Raw genomic sequence first — 18,713 nt, 5'->3', positions numbered from 1 at the left:
TTAAAGGTTGTCGTTTTCAAATGACAGCTTTAAAAAAGGCCCAATGAGTCTTATTGGAACCCATACTCTAATTTATTGAATATGACTGTACAAGAAACCCCTGCAAGGGTCTTTTAAAAACTGGAATTGGGTTTCACAAGTTTGGATTTATTGTGGGATTTTCTGTAATCTAGTTTTAAATTCTGCACGCAAACTTGGACCACGCACCATCGCGCTGACATGTGTCTACCGTTCCTTTAGACACCTACACTTTCCAGTCATCAACAAGGTCGTGAATTGTTTTAGCTGCATAGATCCGGCTCCACTCATCACAAATGCTACTCGTGTGAATTGGTTGGTTTTCTGGCACAGCTCTGACTTTGAAGAGTACTCCGCATATTTTCAACTAGCCTTGAGGTTACGTAGCCACTCCGGGAGCCTCAGGTCAGCTTGGTTTATGCGTCTCACAACCAGTTTTGACGTGTGTTTGGGATGCTTGTTCGGTTGTATCCATGGTCTAACCATCTGTTTGGGGTGAATTAGGAGGCTGCCACCATCATACTTGATGGCTTTTAGATTTCAAAGGTTAAAACTTCATCTGGACTCCTACGGGCTTTCTGTGGTTGTGTAGACCCATAGCTCAGTCTTTTCCACCACCGCCATAAAACATTTATCCAAAAGTCTTCTGGCTTGCCCATGTGGACAGCAACAATTTTTATCTGAGCTTGGAGGTGTTGATTTGAAAAAAAGGGCTTCGTCTTTGATTGTCCCTGTTGGTGTAGAACTGGCTTTGCCCTCAACGGAGACACAGACCCATTATCTTTTATTAGAGGGTTCCAGTTTGGGTCAGACAATGATCAACAAACCTAGAACCAATGTACTAACTTTCAGGCATGGTGGTGGTAGTGTCATGCTGTGGGTCTCGTTTGTTGCCAGTTACACCTCAAAACTGGTTCTGAAGATCAAACGGGGGGAACATTAAGCTCATGGAAAGGCCCGACCTCAACCCAATTGAACACGCCTGTTCCAATCGGGTCTGTGCCTGGAAACCGCACAATAGGAACAAACTAGCATTTCTGCTAGAGTGATCAGATATCTGTCCGGGATCATGCCACGACCAACAGTAGAAACTGTAGTCGAGGTGCAACTTGCTAACAGAGGTGTGCCCAAAAAACAGAGAGGAAACATCTGAGCCAGCTTTTACTTTTGACTCTAGAGAAAACCCACCATGAAACCTGTGCACCAAATTTGTTTTTAGAAAAATCATTTAAGTTGCATGGCGTGTCTTCATGGCACCCTGGAAAATAAGTCATTTAAATGCTTGATTAAAAGCCCAAAAGTTATTTAATTGCATTTCCTACGGAGTAGCAACGGTTCTGCAGAGGAGGTGGACCTTAGGAAAAAAGGGCAACTAATTAAAACTTGTTTGAGACAAATGATGAACCGAAGGGCTGTTTGGTAACTGTTAAAGTGCTTAAAATATTTTTTTCTTTTACTATGAAGAATTGGAACCTATTGCATCCTATTCAAATTCAGGAAAGTATCATTGTCATAAAACAACAACAACAATGCTTTAATGGAGAGCTGGAAGGAGTACCTCAATTATAGCAAGTAGAAACTGACAAAAGCTGAACCGAGGATATGAACAGAACATTATTTATACTAAAAAGAATCAACAGATTGTCCGATGAAGGTTGGAGCTGCCATGGGCGACTAAAATCAAACTTAGCATCAGAGTCTCTCTTAGAGTCAGACTGAACCTGGGATTGGGACAAATGGGCCAGAGCTGTGCTGCGTCTTTCTGATCATGATGTCCTGTATAGTAACAGGCATTGGATCGTTCTTGTCCCTCCGAGGAGCGTGAAGCAAGTCCACCACGGCGCAGCTGGGCTTAAGACGCCTGCGTCTTAGGGCCCGTTTTTCTGCCCGGGTTTTAACCGGAGGAAGCCCGTCGCACATTCTGGAGCACGCTGTTGTGATGCCACAGAAATAGGCTTCGTCAGAATGGGAGGATCCTTCGGAGCTTCCCTCCGACGGCGAGTCTCTGAACGCCGGCTGGAGTAACTGTTTTATAAGAGGCGCGGTGTTGGCGGGGACGGGTCCGTCGTTGCGTCCAACGCCTCCGTTACACAGTTCAGGAGCAGAGTGAAAACAGGGCTTCAGCGTCTCCACCTCGTCCGGAGGTTTCAGCTTACGCCGTCTCCTCTGTGCAGCCAAAGGTTGGGTGAGGAAGAGCGAGGGAGAAGCAGAAGATTCATCTCTGTGTTTAGCCTTCCACTTAAACGTTTTAACAAAGCAATGAAATCAGTTTTACACACCTTTCTGTTCACTGGACAAAGGCTGTGCTTCTCCTCGGCATGCAGCATTTCTGGGCCTTTTAACAACATAATAGTTAACTTTTTTTTTTTCATCCTGGTATCATATTCCCCTGGTTGCTTGATGCGATATAATCTCACCTTCACCGTTGGTAAAGTGAAAGGTCTCGGAGTTTATAAGAGGATAAGATGCACTCCTTTTCAAGCCCATCTCATCTCTGGAAGAAAAGGCTCTGTTAGGCAGACAGTTCAGTCATGGGTCAGACAGGAGCACGCAGGTTTATCAACACGTCAGCCGTCATGGTGTCACTACTTTACGCCGCCTTGCACAAATAATCACATCCTTTGCACTTTTTAGACATTGGATCATTTTAGAACCACAGATTTTCCTGAATTTTACTAGAACCTTATGTGACAGACCAACAAAGTAGTGCAACATAGTGCAAAGTGGATGCAAAATAATACCCAACATTAAATAAATGTTTGGTATTACCCAAAAATAAAAAAATCTGAAATAGGGGACTGCAAGTCCTTGAATGTCACTGTCCTGAGGCCTCTGGACGCATCCCTGCTCCAACACGTGGAAATGCAACTCCAGGACCTCCTGATGGCGTTCGACCTGATCAGCGAAAAGGTTGTGGAGAAGTTTAAAGCAAGGTTAGGTTATAAAACTACCTCCCAAGCTTTGAACACCTCATGGAGATCGGTATAGTTCATCATACCAAAATGGAAAGAGGACAGCGCAACCGTAAACTGATTAACACTTGGAGGCTCACCAAAACGGGAAAGGCTGGACAAAGACAGCGTTATTCAATGAAGCTGCAGAGATCCAGAATTCAGGTGGAGGAATCTGAGAAAAGGAAATGGGGCTGTACGATTTTGCTAAAAATCTAAATCGCAACCATAATTGTGATTGAGATTTAAATTTGACTTTTCTCTGCATTAACCCCAAGCGACAAAAATGCCCTGCAGATGTAATCCTTGTTGAACATAAAGTGCAACCAACAAACAAGTCTATTAAACAGTTTGACCGAAACCTAGTGCTATGGCGAGAGTCCTGAAAGTTTCTGGTAAAAAAAAGGATTGATTAAATAAACTCAGAAACAAATAAAATTACATTATCTCACTGCTGCAACTCGTTTTTAAACGGTGTGTTGCCATTGTAAGTTTTTACTTGGTCTGCATAGGAAAAATAAGGCTGCACTTCACCCTGAACATATTTTAGGCTGGGTGATAGGGGTTAAAAATAAAATCTCTGATTTTGAACAGCAAATCCGATTACTGCAGTAGTTCCCCCCCCCCCCCCCTTTTCATTTCACAAAAAGAAATAAAAGAAATGTAAAAAAAACTTGCTTTTATTTCAAGCATTTTGTCTGGGATTTGACCGTTATTCAAACTGCAACTAAATCCAAGCTGTGAAACATGCCTGTAAAACAAGATGGCGGCCCTAAATGTAAACAATGAAAATATAACTAAATGTTTGCTGCTAGTGGTATTACACCATGAGCTGAGAACAGGCTTCACTTCACTTGTGCAACTTCAAACTAACTGAAAAAAAAAGGAAATGAGTAAATTAAAGTTTCCTCTTTACAATATTTGAACAATATATTTTCCTAAACAAATATTTAGCATTGCATGCTATTCTCTTTGTGGAAGCCCAATGGGTGCATTGGCAAAGTAAAATCCAGATTTTTCAAAAATTAAATTGAAAAAAAAAAAAACAAACTGTAAATTGAAAAGAAATTGATTAAATTGATTTATCACCCAGCCTAGGTCTGGGCGACCTCTGGTCAGAGCTAAGAAGAAGATGAAAGAAAAAACAGGGAAGTCCACCAAGAAGAGCTATTAGCGACTGCAAAACACTTGGGAGTGAGGCAGAGGCAACAACTCAACATACAGCCTGAGCTACAATGAAATGCGTGTTAGAATGGTCCAGTCAAAGTCCAGACCTAAACCTAATGGGAAATATTTGGTAAGGTTTGAAATTTGATGTCCGCAGACGCTCTCTTCCATTCAGTGTGACTGGCCTTGAGCTAGCTTGCAAAGAATAGGCACAGGTATGAGTCTCTAGATGGATAACATTCTACTTCACATCTCTGTCGTTTGGTGTTGGTCTGTCACATACAATCCCAATAAAAATACATTAAAGTTTGTGGCTTTAATGGGACCAAAAATTAAAAACCTCAAAAGGTGGGAATATTTTCGCTTGGCTCTAGATCTACAAAAAGTCTAGATGACTAGCTTTACCAAAACGTCGGCTTAATGAGCTCAGCTGCCCATTTTCAGCTCGCCTTTCGTTGCCTTCAAACGAGAATCCTAAATTAGCCTCATTATTAACATTGCTCTACCTTTGAGGACTGCAGTAGGCAGGACTCTTGCTGTTGGGTGGTTCGTGATCTGTGGTCGGAGGAAGAGTGATGCGGAAGTGGTTGACGCACAGCAAAAGGCCGAGACACAAGCACAGCACCAGAGAGAGCAGCAGGTAATTCTGCCGGTCAGACACCTGAAAAACAGCGAATCAGACGCATGAGGCAACAAAATGCTGAACAACCTCAGCAGAAAGGACCTGATGAAAATGTTCCATGTGCTTCATCCACATGTAGAAAACATACAAGATGCCAGTCGACTTGTCTGGTACACAAGGTCGAAAATTCTATCTTTCTCCATCATAACAAACTGGCAAAGTAATTTGTACTTAGTCCAGGTTTACTCAGCTGTACCAGGCAGATAAAGCGGGGTTACAGATGAAGTGCCAGCGGTGTCGTATCTACCTCATGCTGCAGCTGGATGACTTGGTCAGACAGATTCAGAACCAGCTGAGTCACGTTCTCCAGCTGACCCTGCAGCAACTGAATGGATTCAGTCTGACGCAGGTCCTAAATCCAGAGGACAAAAAAAAAAAAAAAAACTATGAAAAACCAACATCCTTACAACACAATAAAAAATCTAATCCAGTATAATATATATATTACAAAAAAAAAAAGATAAAAAATATCATGTATGCTACATGAGTGCTAGTGAGCTGAAGTTAAAGCTAAGGAACAAAGACGGGTCTGTACAGTTTACATGTGGGCCTGCAACTAAAAAAGCAGATCATTTTGGATTGTAGGAGAGAGTCTGGCTCCTTGATGCAGATGTTAAGATAAATTAGGCGATATGCAGCATCAAAGATAGGAATTCAAATTTCAAATGAATCCTGCGGAAACATGAAAAGACGCCTAAGAAGAAGACAAGACTGAAATGACGTGGTTATGCTCAGAAGAACCAGTGACAAGAAGCGCCACAGCATTCTGGACAGACTGCAAACAACAGAGGATTGATTTAGACCTACAGAAAGATCCTTATGGTTCTATATACGAGACAATATAAAGAATGGACGGCTGCACAAGTTAATATGAGGAACGTATGGCTCAACCTTGGCGATGGTTCTTAGAGTTCCTGCTTTTCTATTTTGAAGGAACTGTCACGAATAAAGGCCAGGTTCCTGACGGCAGAGTGACAGTGAGCAGCGAACGTACTAAACACTTTAAGTTTTTCAGAAGATTTACTAAAGTGGGTGAGAAATGTTGCGTTTAATCAGCTTAAATTTTCCTAATGCCGTTTAGCAGCGGGTCTACTGAAAGGAAACATATAGAGACTGAAACGCAGGAGCCCCAGAGGAGAGCCCTATGAAACCTAGAGGTGAGAGGAGCTGGAGAGGAGGAGTAATGCCAACACCAGCTTCTAGGCTAGCCCAGGCAGCTGCTCTTACCTGCTCCTCTGCTATTCTGGATGTGTTCTGGAGCTTAATGATGGTTTTGTTGAACGCTCTCTGCATCTCTTCCATCTGCTTTCGGTACCTTGAAAACAAAGCAAAATCAAACATTTAGAAATCCCTCAAAGCTTCAGAGATCAGAATTGCAGAACAAACTTCTGGAGAGTCACCTCTGGCTAAGCTGCTCCAAGTAGCGCCCACTAAGAGACATGTTCACCTCCAGCGCCTTGATTCGGTTGTTAAGCCTCATGAACACCGACTCCTTCTGGCTAGAACCGTGCACCTGGTTTCCGTTCTGCTCGGTGCCATTAAAAGGCTCTGCGTAAATGTCTAGGAGAGACGATGACGTAGGAGAAGCGTTAGTCGGAACGGAGGGGCGGAACATCTGATCGTGGCCGCCCGACGAATCGGAGAACTCCTCGGTGAGATCCTCCGTTTTAGAGTCTGTGACGGGGCCGCCGGCGGGCTCGGGCTCTGCAACCACGTCCGCGTCTGTGGGGGGGGCCTCAGACGAGCTCGGGACGCTTTCGGGCCCGGCAGGCGGCTCGGCCTGACTTTCAGGAGGAGCAGACGAGGAGAGCGGGGCCGGATCGGCCTTCTCCTGGGACTGAACAGAAGCGCTGGGTTCTGCCGGTGAGGGGTCGATGCTGGGGTTCCTGTCTGCCGGTGCAGCCGATGCATCATCTGCTGAGACACTGACGCTGGGTTTCACTTCCACGGAGCTGCTGGGAGACGATAAAGGCTCCGTGAGGTTCTCCTCGGTCCACGCGTCCTGGCTCTGTTCTGGCCCTGGCTCATGCCTCGGGTCCTCAGGGGACAACTCTGGTGTTTCTACCACTGGGGTGGCTTTGGTAGAAGATGACTCGGTGGGGGTGGGGGTGGGGAGGTTCGGGGTCTGACTGGGCTCCAGAACATTGGGCTCAGACGTGGAGCCCTCCGGCGGTACTGCTTCTGCATCAATCGTGTCGCTCTCTGGCTGCGGCTCGGAGGCCGGCTCTTTTTCCTTGGATTGATCTGCCTTGCTGTCACGTGGGGGAGGCTCAGGGCAGGCAGAGGGGGGCAGGCCCCAGGAGGGTGTCGGCATGGAGCCGACTGTTTGATCTTCGTCCGGGTTTTGGCACGTCCTCTTTTCGGACATGGAAGCTGAACACTGCTGCTGGACAACCTCCTGAAAGGAAGCCACACAGGAACAGGAGGACGAACGTGGAGAACAGTAATTCAGGCTTTCTTGATGCCACCTCTGTTGAGCCTTTTTGTCTTTGTCCTCTTCCACCTCCTCCTCTTTGTCCAGTAGAATGATTGTGGAGCTGATCGGTTCTTCCTCGTCCTTCCCCAACGGGATGACAATCTCCGTCTCTGCAGGGGGGGGATTTTCTTCACAGTTATCAGTGGCTGATGTGTCTGGTGCAGCCGTCTCAGTTGCAGGGACGACAGAGTCAGGTGAAACCTGCGTGTCGTCTGCGTCTGGACTGCAAGAACAAGGTGAAGAGGAAATGGAGGTCTATGTTAGACATGAGGGCACAGGAAAATAGACTCCAATGAGAACTTCAGACTCATCTAAAAATACATCAATTGAGCATTAAACTTAACTCTTTAGAATTGCTAGAGGCAAGCAATATGTTTATATTACATATTCACTATAACCAGAACACCTGATTACTAGAAATCATTTAGGTTTGTACAGTTGCGTCTAACAGCTTTACAAATATAGAGACCGATTTTATATTTACTCCTTATGAAGCTCAGATATATTGGATGGATTAAAATTAATTTTCATTTTCCGCCACGCTTGTCCCTCGTGGGGTCGCGAGGGGTGCTGGTGCCTATCTCCAGCATTCAATGGACGACAGGCGAATTAAAATAATTTAAAGTCCCAGCCACAGACTTTAAATTACATTTAGGTCTAGGCTTTGACTAGGCCATTCACACCAGATACACACCTTGATCTGAAAAGCTGAGGCTTTACAAATCTAGGACTGTGAAAGGAACTTACGTAGGGGACAGGTGAGTAGTCACAGTTTCAGTGGTGGTTTCAGGTGGTTGTGAAGGTTCAGTTATGTTCACATCTTGAGATGAAAGGTTGCCTTCAAAAACAAAGAGAGGTTACTCATAACCCGCTGCAACCATTATGTCTGAGAAACAAAACAACCGAGCAGAGAGCGTGTCCGTACCGGTCATCTCCTGATTGGCCCCCAGAACAACAGCGATATCTTTCACCATGTTGAAAATAGCGTCTGGGGAGAAAAAAACACTAAGGTTACAAGATCCTGCAGCATTAATCAGGTTACTGGTGTTGATAAGGTAAACACCATGAGTACAAATGTTCAGTTCATTTAAGACCTTTAGCTGATCCAATCAGATTCTTGGACTCGTCTTCACCAGGTGCACTTCCAGGAGGATAATCTACAACGAGGAATAAATCAATTACAAACTGTGAGAGAGTTGTGAAAAATGTCAGTCGTTTAACAAAACATCAAACTGAAAATCAGTTTTCCAACCAGATCAGTCACTAGTCAGGGGAAATAATCGACTAGTAAGTGCAGAAGAGTAACAGAACGCAAATTATGATATTCATGCTGAAAGGGGTGGGCTCAAAAAAAAAACACAGAGTGGAGTTCAGTCAGTGAGGTCCTCCATCCTGTGAACCAACAAATGGCTTTAAGAATTTAGAAAGCAAGCATTTACAACAACAGCATGTTGTATATGCTGGAAAAAAAAGTCTAGGTGGATATTTATGACATACCAGGGAAAACAAATCAGTTTGAACACATCACAATACTTTAAGAGGTTGGCTATTGTCCCTCGAAATGGGTTTTAGTAGGACAATGACCCCAAACACACCAGAAAGTCAGCTGACTCTCGGTTCCAGACCAACCAGATTATCATTATGGAGTCCACTGGCCTTACTGCAATAGAAAGCTTGTGGAGTGACACCAAACACGCCGTTTCTGAGGTAAAACCCAGAAATATAGCTGAGCTCAGACCAGTCGTCCTAAGCTGGAATACCTGTTCACAGGTTCCAGAAGTTAGTCCACTCCGTGCAACACAGAGACAATAGTTACAACTAAACAGCAGGTCAGTAATTCACAGCAAAGCTAACCCTGCCAGCATTTGTCTGTTATTACAGCAAGTGTTTGCTTTTGTGAATAAAAAAAAAAAAAAAAAAGTGTTCATATTTATAGATTTTGTTTGTTGCTTAATCTGGAGTAAAACAAGTTCCCAAAGCATCGGCGACCCTACCTGGATCGTCGTCCTGATCGTCTGCTCTCTCTGGGGGATAAACGTTCTCCTCATACTCTTCCACCATACTCGTTCCAAACACCCTGAAGGCAGCCAAAGCAAACATTTCAGAAGGCAGGAAAGATAACGGCCTTGGACAAACATGTCATTAAAGGAGGCGCTTTTGTTTTTGTTTTTTAAACACAAGCGTCAAACTAATGTTCAGGTTGTCTTTATCTGTGTCTGCAAGCACATCACAAAACAATCTGCCACCTTAGGCCCCGTCCCCATGGAGACAAGACTAGGTGTATTTGCACAGGTATTTTGCCGTTGAGGCTGTTCGTCCGCACGGATGCGGCGTTTTTGGAGATCGTAAATGTAAATTTGTTTTTACAACCGGGCCCCAGAGTGGATATATTTCAAAACGCTGGTTTGATTTTTGGGGCCAAACAAGAACATCATAGCTTCGCCTCCCTCTCATAAATAACAACAGAGGTGTTGCGGCATTGTTCTAGCTGCTAGCAGCGTCCTCAGACTCTTCCTTTCAACAGAGCTGGCTCTACACAGCTTGTCGTCTGTGTCTGATCCTCCGCCATGTGACGTCTGCGCTCCGCCGCGGTGCTGTGTTTACTTCACATGGGCTGTCCGCTCTGTGCGTGCCTGGTGTTTCATGCATGTTTCTTTGGCAGAGTCACAGCGCCACCAATGGGCCCAGCATGCCCACTACAGCCTTTTCAGTCGTGCTGCTTCCTCTTGTGAGGGCGAACACTTTTTCTTAATCGTTTCTAAAAAATGCCCCGTGCTCGTCTCCGTGTACACAAGGCCTTAGTTTTATACTCTAAACTATTAGTCATCATTTTCTGCAACCCTCCCTGGCAGATTTATGTTTACGCACTAAAGAAGAGGGAAATGAAGAGTTTAAAACCTATAAATAATAAATAAAATCCCAGGTGAGACAAGCGCAGATTAAAAACGCTTTTTGTGAATGGAGCTGAGGTTACAGTACAGTACAGTACAACCAGCAGATATCTGCAAGTTTAGAAGTTTCTATTAGGATTAAACAACTAAATGTTTAACAGAAAAAAGATGAGTGATAAATGCAAACATTAAGAAACTGCAGCTATAAAATTACCAACACGTGTGTGGTTTTATAATCCAACCGTCGTGCTTTAAAAGCTCGCAGTGTTGAAAAGTAAACTGGAACATACCTTATGAGGCTGAGAGGACAGAAGTGTTCAGAACCAAAGTGAGAGACCAGCTCAACCTGAAAAAAAAAGCCAGGAACACGGATTATTTCGATTATTTGAAACGAATGCCAAAACAAATCAGAGACGTCAGCAGTTTCAAACAGCAGCTGATCTCGCTTTGCTGAGAAATCCGGGTAAAGCAGTGAAAGCTGATGGACAGGCTGCCAGCGTGAGTAATTCAGATGGAATCAGATCAGTCTAAAGGTGGTTAGTAATCTGGCCCCATAAAATGGATTGTATGGAAGACAGCTGGTGATTGTTACTCCATAAGATATAAAAAGGTTCCCAATGTCACATCATGTGTTTCCTTAGAGCTGTTTTAGACAATTTCTGTTAGACTTCATTCAAGTAAATGATTCGTTTACTGGGACCGAAGTCAGAAAATAATCCTGTCGATGAGGCCATTTGATGCGACCACGGTGCACTACAAGAAGATCAGGCTAACCTTTATGTACTTGGTGAACATCTGAAGCAAGAGAACAGAGAAAAAAAAGAGAAAAAGATTAAGGAGATATAGGCATGCATACAAACAGGACCACATAAATTACTCTGGTCTAGCTGGAATTGCAGCATGTGAAACGGTGCCACCGTTTCACCACAAGACACTGCCCAGAATGGCCAAGACACATTGCATGCTGCTCAAAAAATATACAATATAACATCAACAGAGGGCAAAGGCCGCAAACAGTAGCTCTGTAACTGCTACTCTGCAAATAAGGTTTCTATCACTGCTTATGAGAAGCATAAGCTTCATTATGAAACATTCTTAAGGGACAATTTAAAGAGATTAACATGAGCTTTGTTCAGTTAAATTGCGAACCGTACAGGATCAGCTTATTTACTCTGTTTTACGTCAAGAATAGAAAAAAAAAAAAAGTAACTGCGGTCTGACTAGAAACAAATATTGGGCCCACCTTCACATATTTAGCATAAAGTTGCTCGTCTAATGGGAAGCTCTGAACTGTGCGTTCGTCCCTGGCATGAAAGGTTCCCAGCTTTAGCCACTTATTTGTGGGGTATCTGCAAACATTAATTCAAAAAAACACAGTTAGTCCAAGGATATGAACACCTGAAGGTTAACAGTTCCAGCCTGGCGTCTCCACGACAAAAATCTTTCAGCATTTCTAGTTGATCACGTCCAAATGTGCTCGTTGGCATTTTGTCACTGGGCTTCTGTTGATAAACTGAATGAATCTGAATGAGGATGGTGGAACTAAAAAAAATGCACATTACACTCTTTGAATTTAAATACGTAAAGAAAGTTTTAAATTATGTTTTATTTCATACTTAAGTCTCTGTAGTCATGCATTATTTATTCCGAATAAAATACTTGTAAAGTAACAAAATATGATAAAACGGCATCTTATTAATTATGCAGAGCCCTGTAGACGAGTGTGTCCATCAGTGAAGAGTTGAAGCGTACCGGTCGCTGATGGAGACGAGAAAGTCTTTAGGAGTGGAGGAGAAAAGCTCAAAGTTAGCAATGTCCAACTGCTTCAACTGGATGGGCTCACAGAGCTCAATAATGAACCTGAGCAACAGAGAAACCGGATTAAAAAAAACAACAACATTTAAATCTCTGATCAGACAGCGAAGGACGACAAATGTGGCACTAACCAGATTTTGGTGCTGCATGGGTTTAACATGTACAAGTCCATGTTCTCCTTGAGTATGGCTGAAGTGCTCTGTGGAAGAAAAGAGCAGATCCATTTCAACTTTATCTTATTTCAACGTCTAGCAGAAAGTAGCATGTGTGTTAAATAATTGACAAAGTACCTTAGCTTCTGGGTTAGCACCGAGCAACTTGGCCCCACACTCTACTGAGGCATAGTTATTGAAGTTCTTCTGGACCTTCTTCGCTGAGTGAGACCCTCCATTGTTAGAGGTGTGAGTGGAGAGAGCTATTGAGAGGGGGGAAAAATGAATTTAATCTCCAAAAACCTCTAGTTCCAAGTGAAATAAGAAGCAGCTAAAGAGTTTGATCCTACTCTTCTCTTTCTCCACTTCCATCATCTTCCTTTTCCACTCATCAAAAGTGGGGATGTCCTCGGGGTCCTTGCTGCCGCCGGGGGAGTCTGTGTCTGCGCCGACGGCGGAGCTCGAGTCCTGTCACAGATAATGAGAAAGCCAGAGCTGGGACACGTCCTTTTGACAGAGAGAGGAGAAATAGCTCGGGCTGCACCTGATCTCCTCACCTGCTCTTTCAGCGCGTGCGACGCGTTGGCTTCCAGATGCTTCCCGCTGTGAACGGCTGGGGAACTCAGGGGGGGCACGACTTCGCTTTTAGTACCTGTGGTGTGAGCGTTGGAAGTGTTCTCCAGCACGATTGGAGGGCTGCTGTGGGAACCAAAACAAGACATTACGCTCTTTTTGGGAGCAAAATAATCACGTCATGTGGTTTGTCGCACCTCTTTTAATCATTGCTTTGATTTTGCTTTAGCTGCAACTAACTAAAGCAACCTTTCATCATCATCATATGGGTTGTCCTCGTCTTCTCCACAGTCAGCTGGAAGCACTTCGAAATCAGCGGCCTCAGGAGCAGCAGCTTCAGGCGCATCTCTAAGAGCAATTAAATGAAACAACATTCAAGATTTTGCCAGGAAGAGATACTTATACATAACGTACCATAAGTGCAATACATTTTTGAAGCCTAACATTATTCTATGTAATCCAAATGCACCGACTTCTGTGTAAAAATGCCATTAAAGGTAGAGGTAATGGCAGCATGCCTGTTTGTGACGTCCTCTTGAATAGTGTTTATGCTGGGATCATCTTTGTACGGAGCAGAAACAACAGAGAGGGAGTCTGTGGGAGGTGGTGGGAGTTCAGAGTCCAGCTCTTGAGATGCAGATGTTTCTGGTTGTTGATGTTCAGAGATCTGCTCAGGGTATGAAATTCTTCTGTCATCCGTCGGCTGCGCTCCTGCAGCAGGCACATCGGGTCCAGAGGCCTACAGAGACACTCGAGTTATCATTGAGCCATTAACCAGAGAGCTGATAGGCTGATCTATCAGACGCTTTAGAGCTGGAACGGCGCCAGGAGCATCAATGCATTAAAATGATGGTTGCCTCTAAAGGCCATCTTGATGTTTGTGAGCAGTGAGAATTTAATGGGATTTGTTTCTGGACTCAGGTCATCATCGACAGAGATTTGCAAAAATATTTATATTCCTCAAACATTCCCACATTTTGTGCGCTTACAGCCATGAACCTCGATCTCGTTTTTTTCTTCCTTTTCTTGTTTTGGGGTTGTGTGTTTGTGTCAAACACGCACAAAATCGCACAAAGCTGTGACATGAAAGAGGAAGCATTGGTTTTTTTTTTCTAGTAAAAGTCTGTAAACTGTGAAATGAGTGTATCAACTTCTCTCTGGGTCAGCACTTTGTAGAAACACCCTTAGCTGAAGTTACAGGTGCCTTTTAAGTGGAAGAAACCCAGGGGGATCGTGTGTTTACAGCTTTGGTCTTCTCTGACCAGAACACCTGCTTGCACAGGTCACAGATTTTTGTGGTAACAAAACGTGGAAAAGTTCAAGGTGTATAAAAACATTTGCAAGGCAGTGGAAAACAAAACGAAACACCAATTTGATTTAATCAAACACCTTGCATTACCTTTGCCTGTCAACATAACGAATGTTCACTAATGGTGTTCAGTAATAAGACACAACACGGCACATTATTTTCTAGCACCGTCTTAAAAAACGTTCCACCGTGATGCTTAATACATCCTTGGTACTTTAAAGGGTGCAAAGTGCTTTTTTGGGTCAGTTTTTTTCTCCTACCTCCACATTTCCCACCTCTTCTGTCAGCTGCTCTTCGTTATGGTGATGATCCCCAGCCAGTTTCCCATTTTCTGAAATGTACTGTGCAGGTAGACCCCAGTTTTCCTCATTCTAAACAACAGAGAGAAAGAAAAACACGCCAACTCTAAACACTCACATTTATAATCATTACATAAGAGAAAGTGATAGTACTGGCCTGTCTAAATGAACTCTATCAATCTGTGGCAGAATGTGTCTGTATCACACACAAAACATTGGGAAAATTGGCATTTCCTACAATGACCTGTGGAGACCTCTTCTAGAAGGTGGATTTTAATATCCCACTATTATAGACTTATACCTTCTCGTGTGGGCTCTTATTCCATGACTCCTCCTTTGCCTTGATATCCTGGGAGGACACATGCTCCTGAGCCTCCGGCTGTGGCTCAGTGGATCCAACATGGCCGCTAAGAGACCTGCTGAAGTAAAAGGGGAATCAGTTCCAATAACAACACAGAGTCACGGTGTCGGAGGAAGGATGGCTTGATATTGCACAGATAAAACCGTTGGAGGAAAGAAAGCGCATAAAGGCAGGAAGCCATCTGCAATGCAAACAGTCCTGACTGTACGAGCGCAGGCAGTCAGTACCTGAAATTTACTTTTATCTTATCTGGAAACTGAAACACAAGTTAGGAGACACACCTGAGTGAGTAGGAGGATGACGACACTAATGGAATAAACAGCTTTAAAGCTGCTTATCTGATCTGTATCCAATAAAATATTGCTACTATTATCAGTATCCTTGGATGGGCTGCTGGTTTCTGCAGCACCTGATGGACACGGATGAGGTCATGCAATCATTTGAAGGCTTGATGGAGAAGGGACTTCTAAAACATGCAGGGCGGGGGTACATAATAATGATAATAATAATAAGTAAGTAATATCATCTTTATTGTCATTGAAACATACATTACAATGAAATGTGTTCTCTGCTTTTAACCCATCCCCTAGGGCAGCAGTGGGCTGCCATGTGCGGCGCCCGGGAAGCGTTCTGGGGTTAAGGGTCTTGCTCAGGGAGCCAGAGTGCAGGCGCTGGGGATCGAACCGGGTACTTGCATCCTTCTCTGAGTGCAAGCGCACTGCTCTAACCACTAGGCCAACACTCCCCCATGAGGACCAGGGTTGGGAACCAATGCTTTAGAGGACCCTTTCGCTACCCTCTGGCTCCCTAGGAGCCCCTCCTAAAGAGACAATCTAGACTTTTATTTGGATTTCACTGCTGATTCAGAGAGCGGCAGCTAGCTACTGTTACTGCCAAGACAAATGTGCTGTTTTGTGTCGATCTCACCCGAGGCTTCACTAAACCATTGGCACTACTATGTACATTATACCAGTATAACCCTGAACCTCCAGCTGGACTACAGGAATCAGAGTCTGTGCCACCATGTTCCGTTTATCCGGGTTCATTTCAAATCCATCAAGAAGGTTTATTGACAGTTTTTTTTTGTTTTTTCTATCACTTATAGATATTGCATTCTGATGCAGCTGTAATAAGGAAATGTTTGGACATGCAATATTAATGATGTGGTCTATTCAAACACACCGACGAATGGAAAAAGGGTTTCTGCTGCTGGATGGAAAAAGACCAACAACAAAAAAAATTAATATTTATAAACAAGTTTTTGTTCTTAGTTAAAAAGAACAAATTCCAACGGTACAAATAACATCAATAATAATAATAATAATAATAATAATAATAGGAGTTGGGTAGAGGTTATGGTGCACCTAAAAGATTTTGATGCACATCCTGTCGACACACAGCCAACAGAGTTTCCGTGCCTTACTGAAAATTTTCACATAAAAAAAATTATGTAGAAAAAAGTAGAAAAACATAAATAAATAAATAAAAATCACATGACTGTGAGAGTTTATTTGAGCCATTCAGATATAATACAGTGTCTAAGCGCTACATATTTACAGAAAATCTTACCACATAAACTATAATTTGTATTTAATTTTTTTATGTGTGGTTTATTGAAGGAAAAAAAAAGTTCAAATGGAGGCCGAAACAGTCATCACTCTAAGTGTTTATAAAGAAATGCTGATGAAAGTAAGCCTTGCCAACATTTTAACAGAACATATCCTAGTGAAATATTACATCATCTCTCCCTCTGTTAACTTTCTGACAGCAATCAGTGGCTGATGTGTTGTTCAGGCGTTTACTCTTTGGGACGCAGCCAGCATAAGATGAGAAAAGGTCTGGGGTAGCTTGTTAGGAAGACACTCGGCAGAGTTTGTTAAGAAAGCCGTCCGTGTACTCCTCATCTAGCGTTTAATTCGCAATATTTAACACACCGTACCAAACTGCTCCTAATCACAAAAGCCGTAACAATGTCACTGATTGTACGACACACATTTAGGCCTACTTGTTAACAGGTCGGCTTGTTAACCTCGGCTCAATAAGCGGCTAAAGCTACCTCACCCAAACAGGTCAGAAGTCAGCCAGGTGCCACATCACAACATAACGGCAGAGCTAGCTAGCATGCTAGCTACTGCTAGGCGGTCTGAACGCGGCATTTTAGCAGTGGGAGACTTTATTCGTTTTCTTCCCTAGAGTCAAATACCAGCATAGGCAAGCTTTAAATCTGACAAATGGTTAAAAAATAAGAAGAAAGAACTCACCAAAAGAGTATCGCTACACATAGCCACACTGACACACTTCGCCACAATAGTTGTGTCATCTTCATCCCTCTCCTGCCGGGACAGACATCGTTGCCTCACACAAAAGTAACGTTTGTCCTTTTAGTTTATCGCGTCTTCAGCGGTGTACGGCATCGAATTACCGGATATTTTCCGTTAACGTCGCTAACATGTAACTGTTTCACTCGTGAACTGTGATGCTAGCCGCTGTTTTCCCAGACACAACTTCCCTCTGTCAGTCAGTGCGACTAGACCTCCAACTCACCAATGAAAACACAGCGACGGCGCTTGCGCAGACCACGCTCTGGGAGCGCTCGTCTTGTACACACACGTTAGCCGGAAAATGCGGAGGTACTTTCACTCAAAGTCTTTAGAAAGTCAACTCGCACCCAGACCGCTATTATGAAACCGTCCACCGTCGATGTGTGTTTCCCCAAATGTTTTGCTCTGCTGTCAAGCTATTGCGCTTAGGTTTGTGACCATGGCGGTGACCTCACACAGTGCGTTCAAGTGTATCTGGCATAATGAAATATCTATATTTCTATACTGGCCAGTATAGAAAAAAAACTAAGGATATAATAAAATTTGATCAAAAATTATGAATAATAACAACGATATTATTATTTTTATTATTATTATTATTATTATTATTATTATTATTATTATTATTATTATTATTATTATTGAATAAAACAGACACATTCAGGTTACTTAAAACTGTTAATGATATTTATGAAGTGTCGAACGAGAACATCTTTGTGACATTCGAGGATTTAAAAAAAATTACCCAATCACTTTTGGAGTCATTTCAATGCAGTGGCTGATGTACGAGTTTACGTGAATGCACCAGGAAGCAGAAAAAAAAATACGGCTATGAAATTGCGTAAAAAAGAACTCGGCTCAAAAAGTGACGGAAAATAAGTTTGGATAAACAATAGCAACAGCAGGAAGACAAGTTCTAACAAAATTATTTTTAATGAAGGATAGTCTAAAGATGCAACACTGCGAGACATTTTGCCTTCACTACACTTTCACAACCTTCTTCTTTAAGGCCACTAGAGGGTGCTGCCTACTCAGCTCCAAAAACATTTTCAAAAGCGTCATCCAGCCGTTTGTTACTAACCTAAACACGATAAGGAGTTAATGAGATCTGGTATTGACCAGTCTTTTCTAAAAACAATGAGTCAAATTCACTTGAGACATAGTTCGTCATCTAAAGAAAAACACTTCATGTTATTCTTGTTTTGCTACTATGTTGTAATTCGTTATTTAATAAAGGCCAAACATGTCCTCCTAAGATCCATCACCACACATACATCAGTTTACTGTATGCATCACCAAATGCATACAGTAAACTGGTGTCCTTTTGGGTACATCTATTTGTATTATCCTTGCGTGTTTTCCTCATGTCTTGTTCTACTCCCTCCTTTAAAGCAGCTTTGTATTCTATGTGGCTTCAGCAAAACACCGGAGCTGCATACATGAGAATACTGGATTCCAGGGAGATTTGTTTACAGTAAAACACATGGAAACAGTTTGTGCTGAAGCCCAGGGCAGGCTGAATTGATCAGATTTCAATTTAAAAAATCTGATTATTTAGAGTCATGCTGGTAAACCATATGTTGACTGTTTGATACGTTCCATCAAGAAGATTTACAAGAGTAAACAATGTTTCCTGCAAAATTGTTGCATAATTCACCTCATTTGCCAAAAGGGGTTTGCCAGAAAGACAAAAAGACA

General features: G+C 43.0%; 1 protein-coding gene across 6 annotated transcripts; it reads right to left on the bottom strand.

Moving 5' to 3' along the window:
- Positions 1-1,525: 1,525 nt before the first annotated feature.
- Positions 1,526-17,377, bottom strand: LOC105925271 (SUN domain-containing ossification factor). Of its 6 annotated transcripts, none has more exons than XM_021315613.2 (24): positions 16,956-17,377; positions 14,635-14,752; positions 14,310-14,405; positions 13,199-13,464; positions 12,975-13,073; positions 12,710-12,851; positions 12,503-12,620; positions 12,291-12,415; positions 12,132-12,199; positions 11,938-12,045; positions 11,429-11,534; positions 10,960-10,980; positions 10,476-10,531; positions 9,289-9,371; positions 8,389-8,451; positions 8,220-8,282; positions 8,042-8,132; positions 6,219-7,517; positions 6,046-6,133; positions 5,066-5,170; positions 4,643-4,797; positions 2,436-2,527; positions 2,298-2,353; positions 1,526-2,184 (listed from the first exon to the last, which is right to left on the bottom strand). In XM_021315613.2, the coding sequence occupies exons 1-24, from the start codon at positions 17,018-17,020 to the stop codon at positions 1,729-1,731; spliced, it is 3,939 nt and encodes a 1,312-aa protein (XP_021171288.2). In that variant the 5' UTR covers positions 17,021-17,377; the 3' UTR covers positions 1,526-1,728. The 6 variants fall into 6 exon arrangements, with proteins under 6 accessions (XP_021171288.2, XP_021171285.2, XP_021171287.2 ...); XM_021315610.2 differs by having other exon boundaries at positions 14,295-14,405; positions 16,956-17,376; XM_021315612.2 differs by having other exon boundaries at positions 2,436-2,512; positions 14,295-14,405; positions 16,956-17,376.
- Between the last annotated feature and the right edge of the window lie 1,336 nt (positions 17,378-18,713).

Source organism: Fundulus heteroclitus, chromosome 6, assembly GCF_011125445.2.
Source record: "Fundulus heteroclitus isolate FHET01 chromosome 6, MU-UCD_Fhet_4.1, whole genome shotgun sequence".
In the NCBI taxonomy this organism is placed as follows: Eukaryota; Metazoa; Chordata; class Actinopteri; order Cyprinodontiformes; family Fundulidae; genus Fundulus; species Fundulus heteroclitus.
This window is presented reverse-complemented; position numbering and strand designations above follow the sequence as displayed.

Bases quoted from the DNA above. Each gene is read 5' to 3' on its own strand.
- LOC105925271 (XM_021315610.2), bottom strand. From the start codon at position 17,020: ATGAAGATGACACAACTATTGTGGCGAAGTGTGTCAGTGTGGCTATGT. The intron at 14,753-16,955 runs GTGAGTTCTTTC...CTTTTACTTCAG, and splicing joins TGTGTAGCGATACTCTTTTG to CAGGTCTCTTAGCGGCCATG. The intron at 9,372-10,475 runs GTATGTTCCAGT...GGCTGCCTTCAG, and splicing joins TGTCCTCTCAGCCTCATAAG to GGTGTTTGGAACGAGTATGG.